The sequence below is a fragment of the Pinus tabuliformis genome, chromosome 3_2 (genome assembly GCF_031772625.1).
Source record: "Pinus tabuliformis cultivar Carrire ecotype Pingquan chromosome 3_2, CPIR1, whole genome shotgun sequence".
Classification (NCBI taxonomy): Eukaryota; Viridiplantae; Streptophyta; class Pinopsida; order Pinales; family Pinaceae; genus Pinus; species Pinus tabuliformis.
In genome coordinates, this window is record NC_142302.1 from 1,129,468,802 (window position 1) to 1,129,474,728 (window position 5,927).

The window sequence follows — 5,927 nt, forward strand, 5'->3', positions numbered from 1 at the left end:
CTGAGACCAAACTTTGGTCTATCCGATCTAAAGAAACAAATTATTTAGTTTGATTTAAGATTTTATTTCTACGCTCAAAAATCTTGGAGAGAACCCTCTCGAGCTCACTGTAATTTTGACAACATAAAAGGCTAGGAAGGTCAGTATTGCAAGAAAGATTTTGAAACTGAGATCTAATGTGGTTGTACGCGGGGCACTCTAAGAGGAAGTGATTTTCATCCTTGATGTTCGTATTATCGCAGAGATGGCAGAACCTTTCCATCCATGGTGTTTTAGGAATTGCCCAACGACCCGTTTCACTATGGAGCTCATGAGAGTTCATTCTAATCTTGGCTATATTAAATTTAATCTTTGAGCTAGTTAAAACAGAGAGATACTTTTGATCTTCTAGGGTGGGGTTGATGACCTCCTTATAATATCTTAATTTTCTTTTAGCTGCTAAATCTTTCTCACACCACATTTTTTCTTTGAACTTTGAAGTAACACTATTTTTAATGTTTTGCAATGCAACATTCTCGTCTATCTCCCAATGGTTTAACCAGGCCCTCGTGTCTTTATACCAACCTCGTTTGAGCCTTAGGTGGTTTTGGCTGGAATTTAAAGCTAGCTTAGGAAGTCTATAGTCTCCTATGTTATTGATTTTGTGTTTGTACAACAGAAGCCTAGTCATAGCTAGGCTCTCGATAGGGGAAAGACCCACTTCTATAAGGAGAATAGGATATGGTGTGTTGCTTTTAATTTTGAGGTTATACGTTATAAAACGCTTCTGGATTTGCTCAATCTTTCTCCAGGATTCTCTAGAGATGCTACAACCCCAAACCTCACATCCATATAAGATAACCAGAGTGACTAAAGTTTCAAAGAGGAACTTCTTTCTATCCCACATTACGAGGTTTGTCGTTTTACAATTATTTTCAAGACCAAAATAAGCTTTCCATCCCCCATTAATCCTTTTCTCAATGCTATAGTTCCAGTTGAGCTTGTGATGAATATCAATTCCTAGGTACTTGTAGGAAGACACTTCCTCCAAGTTACTATTGTCATACATAAAATTAGCGTAAGTGTCCTTCTTGGATTTGATAATCATAACTTTTGTTTTGTCAGTGTTAACAATCATACCCATGGTAGAGCAGAAATCCTTAAGAAGTATAAGTTGCTTATCAAGATCAGATGGGCACCTTGTGAGAAGAAAAATATCGTTAGCGTAGAGAAGAAGGATGATGACTATCCCAGCTAAGATCGTGCCAGCACATCATGCTTCCTCTAAACAACCTTCTAGCTTGTCGATGTAAATGCCAAATAGGGTAGGGGAGAGGGGGCAACCTTGTTTAACTCTGATATTACACTTAATATCTTTCGACCACCCCTCATTGCTCTTTAACTTGGAAATTACATTCTCGTATAACCTTATAGTGGCAGCTCTCAACTCAAAAGAAACCTTTAGCTCTTCTAATTTGTTCCAAATGTTGTTTCTAGGAACCGTATGAAAAGCCTTTCTAAAGTCCACAAAGCAACAAAAGAGATTGGATTTATCATTGGAGCATTCCTCCACAATGATCCTAAGCGTAACGAAGTGGTCTGTTGTTGAGTGTTGCTTTCTAAAACCTGCTTGGCCTTTAGCTCGCTTACCTTCACTTTCAAGCTATATGCTCAACTTCCTTTCCAAAATAATACCATATAACTTGGCTACGAGAGGGTTGATCATAATTGTCCGAAAATTAGAGGAGTTATTTGTATCCCCACTTTTAAAAATAGGGATAATGAGGCTTTGAGTCCATGGTTTAGGGAACCCTTGCTTGATCGCTTGATTGAAAATCTTGTGAATGTGGGGGATGAGGACAGGACCTCCAATTTTTAAGATTTCCGCCTGGTAACCTTCAATGTCCTTAGCTTTCCCATTAGCCAAGCGATTAACCCCAAAATCAATGTCTTCTAATGAGAAAAATTCTTTCGTTGTGCGCAGGGTTTCAAAGTTATCCATGACATTTGGAGATTCATAAACCTTTTTAAGATAGGAATTCCAGTTGTGTAAAGCAATTTTATTATTATCTTTAGTTTTTCTAGTTAGAATCTGCCTGCAGAATTTCTTAGGAGCTACCTTAGAGAGGTGTAAGAGATTCTCTTGTCTTTTACAAATACACTGCATTTTTTTCCTTTTAGTTAGGGCTTTGTATATTTTTTATCTTGCCAATTTTAAGAGATTCATCAACAACTTCCTTAATTGCTCTCCTCGCACTTTACAATCTTTGTCATACTATGGGTTGGTTTTGCTATTTCTTTTATTACTTGAAACTTCAATTGAGAACTTGTTAATAGAATATGAGAGGGTTGTAGTAAAATTATGATAGAGATCTTCTATGTTGTCTATACTAGATAAAGGAAGCAAATTAGTTTTTAATTCATTTAGAAAGAGATCTTTTTTATTTCTATCAAAGATTAACTTCTTTTGGCTATAAGGATTATCTTCTATGGAATCTCTATGCATGACAAAATTGAGAGTTATAAGTAAAGGCCTATGATCAGAGTCAGGCTCGTGGTCGTTTAAGATGTCAAAATGTGTTATTTCGTTGTATAGAGGGAGATCAGAGATAACATAGTCTACCACGCTGCTACCAAGCCCATGGATGCAGGTCATTTGGCTAGAATTGGGCCACTTCTTTAGACCGTTGCAAATTATGAGATCCTGAGCACTACAAAGCTTGACTAGCTCCGACCCAAACAAATTCTCCTTGAGGTCTTCAGAGCTCCTTTTGTACCGGCTAGCCAGAGGAAGGTCTTCGTCTAACCAAAGAGGATTAGGGTTGGAATGATTGCTTAGAAGAATAGCTTGGTTGCTTGAAGTTCGAGCATTAAAGTCACCCATTAAAAGGATATTGCCTTCATTCCTTAGGTTAGAAATATCATTCTCTAAACCATTGTAAGGACTATTTTTATCTAGATTCTTTTTCTTATAGAAGTTAGAATTGATGGAGAAATAACAAATTTCTATATAGGTCTTTTTATCATCAATGTCATTAATTTCTTTCCAACTATATTGGTTGTAAGGGTCGTTTTAAGAAATCCTAGCATGAGGAGAGATGTTCTTCTTAATGTAACAAGCTATACCCAATGCCTCTAAGAGAGGATCACTTATTCCAAATAGAACATAATATATTAATCAAAATTTATAAGTCATTTAATTTATATAATTTACTAATTTTAAAATATTTACATATTTATTGATTATTTAATTTATATAATTATATTAATATTTAAGATGTTTACAGATTATTAAGATTATTAATTTTATATTTGAGAAAAAAAACGGAGAAACCAAACCAAATAAATAAAGAAAGAAAGAAATTGTTTTTTTTTTAATCATGGTAATGGTTAGAATGACGCAAAGATATACTTACCATATTTCTGTTAGAATGAGGTAAAGAGGTACTTGCTATATTTCTACTTATATATATATATAAGTATATATTTTATTTATTACCATGCATATTTTGAATGCATCTCAATGCACTTGTTGAAGGTGACTTTTTATTTTAATAGAAAGTCAAATAGTTTTACAAATTTCGTCCATGTGAAAATGGGATGGTAAAACATGAAAAATTAATTAAAATATATTTTAAATCATAAACGGGTCGTGATCGAGTGTTCAAATTTCGTTCATGTGAAATTGAGATCATAAAACACAAAAATTTATTAAAATTTATTTTAAATGATAAACAAGTCGAGTGGGCCGTCAGATACTCGTCCATATGAAAATTGGAGTTTAAATTAAAAAATAAAAATTTCAAAATTTCAAAAAATATATATATATATAAAAAGTTATTTTAAGGTCGTGTGTTCAAATCTCTCTCATACCAAAATGAGAAAACAGTAAACTGATACAAGATTCAGTCCAAGTTATTTTGAATGTACAGTGCACAGTACGCTAAAAGACAACTGCTTCACTCTCAGGCCTTCTGTACTTTGAGAAAAGCGGTGTGGAGTACCCTACGGTTCGGATCCGTCACGACGTGCAGGCTGTCCAGACCGTTGAAAGCCAAGAAGCAGCTGCTGGAAGCCGAACCAGAACTGAAAAAGGCGGCGACGCAGGTGCAGTTGGAGAGACACAGAGCCTGACAAGAAGCGGAAGAAGTAGATGTTTTATGGTCGACGAAGAACTTAGTCGGGTAATAATCCACACCTTTCACTTCCACCATTTCTTGCTTCCCTCTGCAATTCAAATTCAGAGGAAGCCGAGGCGAGCAACCCGCGTCGGGCTGAAACTGTTCCTTCATTTCAAACAGGGCGGGCGCGGGGCAACTGCACTGACCATTGGAGCAGACGCCATAAGCCCCGCAGACGGACGGCAGACTGCAGTTGAAACACGAGGGGAAGAGCTCGTAATCCACCGTCCAAACCAGAGGATCGCCTCCAAGAATTCCCCTCATCGGCAGCGCCACATACGCTCTCAGGTTCCCGTCAGAGTCCAATCTCACAAACCTTAGCGAGGATTGATCCCCCGACCTGAAAGTACCGAAAGGCAGAGTATCAGAAAAAGAAGTGGGCGAGCATGAAAGATTCTTATTCCCAGAGCTGCCTGTTGCCGATGCGCTTCCTATGTTGGCCAGACCAAACAGATTTCCCGCGTACACAACTTGAGCAATTAGAGTTCCAGAATTAATGCAGGGATTCTTTATGAATTCATAGCTGAGACCCGGGAAACCCCAAACCCAATAAGGCAAATTATCTTTATAAAGCACCACGCCCCCTTTCTCTACCACCAGCGAAAAATCCCCTTCTGAGGGATTGGTGGGCGAGGCATTGCTCACCAGCTTCTGCCCGGTGCGAAGAATTTGCCCGATCGTCAGCGTATTGGTGGGATGTTGCCAACTGTACCAGACGGTGTAAGAAGCCAGATTCTGGGCATTCACATTCGTCGTATTGTATAGATTCCAGTTTCCATTCTCGAATAATTCCATGGACTCCACTGAGTTACCGGAGGACCAAACTTGGGTGCCGTCGGAGTCCAGGAGGACCAAAATTCCGGCCTTACCAGTGCGCACGAGCCTGGCCTTTTCTCCGACAGGCCTGTTTCGATTTGCGCTCCAGAACTCGGTGCCCTTGGGGGAAGAGGAAAAGGGGCTGAAGACGATGGACAAAGTAAATTTTCCAGAGTTGTTGTGATCCAGAAATCCCAAGGCGTAATTTCCACTTGCAATTGTCTTGCCCTGACTATCCACTGCTACTCTGAAGGTTCCTTCGATGGCTTCCCGTTGCTGTAAGGTCGGGGTGTTGGAAAGAACATAGCCCTTTGGCCATAAAAATGGCGCTGCATTTGCTCCCAGTGGAGGAACAAGAACAAATACTACAGCTGCCGCTGATAACATCAGCGCGATCACAAGCTTCGCCATTGAAATCAAAATGAGAGTCTCAAGAAGACTGTGGATGTGGATGAAAAAGGGCTTCTGGTTAATGGAATTTATAGATGGAAGAATTCCAGAAATATTGTATTCATACAGTGCGCGTTGAAAAATTTCACGCGGCGAATCGTCTGTATGCCACCAACCCAGAAATTTTCTGAGGCGAGTGAGATACAGAGGGGCGGGTGATAGCTGGATACAGTGGAATGGAATAAAAATGGTGAGAGCATCCACAGTTTTTGAGAACGATACAATCTTCCAGAGTGAAGGATACGTTTGTTTATTTTTTAAATAAATTTTGGTTTGCAGTAGTCATTCATTCATTCCAGAATGGCGGCCAGTGGTGGAGTCCAGTGGCACCGAAGTAACGTAAAGGTATATCATTACCCGCTGCCTTCTCAAATCTATATTTAGTGTGTGTACGGCCGTTAGCTGTTTCTTGATAAGCAAAGTTTCCAGATGGTGCCACGTCATTTACACTTTGATTTTGTTACGTTAAATGACATTTGAAATAATTTTTTTTGCTTTAAT

The 5,927-nt window shown here is 38.8% G+C and overlaps 1 protein-coding gene across 1 annotated transcript; it reads right to left on the bottom strand.

Annotated features, from left to right (window-relative positions):
- Positions 1-3,835: 3,835 nt before the first annotated feature.
- Positions 3,836-5,591, bottom strand: LOC149184648 (EP1-like glycoprotein 2). Its single transcript, XM_089417642.1, has one exon. The coding sequence runs from the start codon at positions 5,385-5,387 to the stop codon at positions 3,945-3,947; it is 1,443 nt and encodes a 480-aa protein (XP_089273768.1). The 5' UTR covers positions 5,388-5,591; the 3' UTR covers positions 3,836-3,944.
- Positions 5,592-5,927: the final 336 nt, after the last annotated feature.

Bases quoted from the DNA above. Each gene is read 5' to 3' on its own strand.
- LOC149184648 (XM_089417642.1), bottom strand. From the start codon at position 5,387: ATGGCGAAGCTTGTGATCGCGCTGATGTTATCAGCGGCAGCTGTAGTA.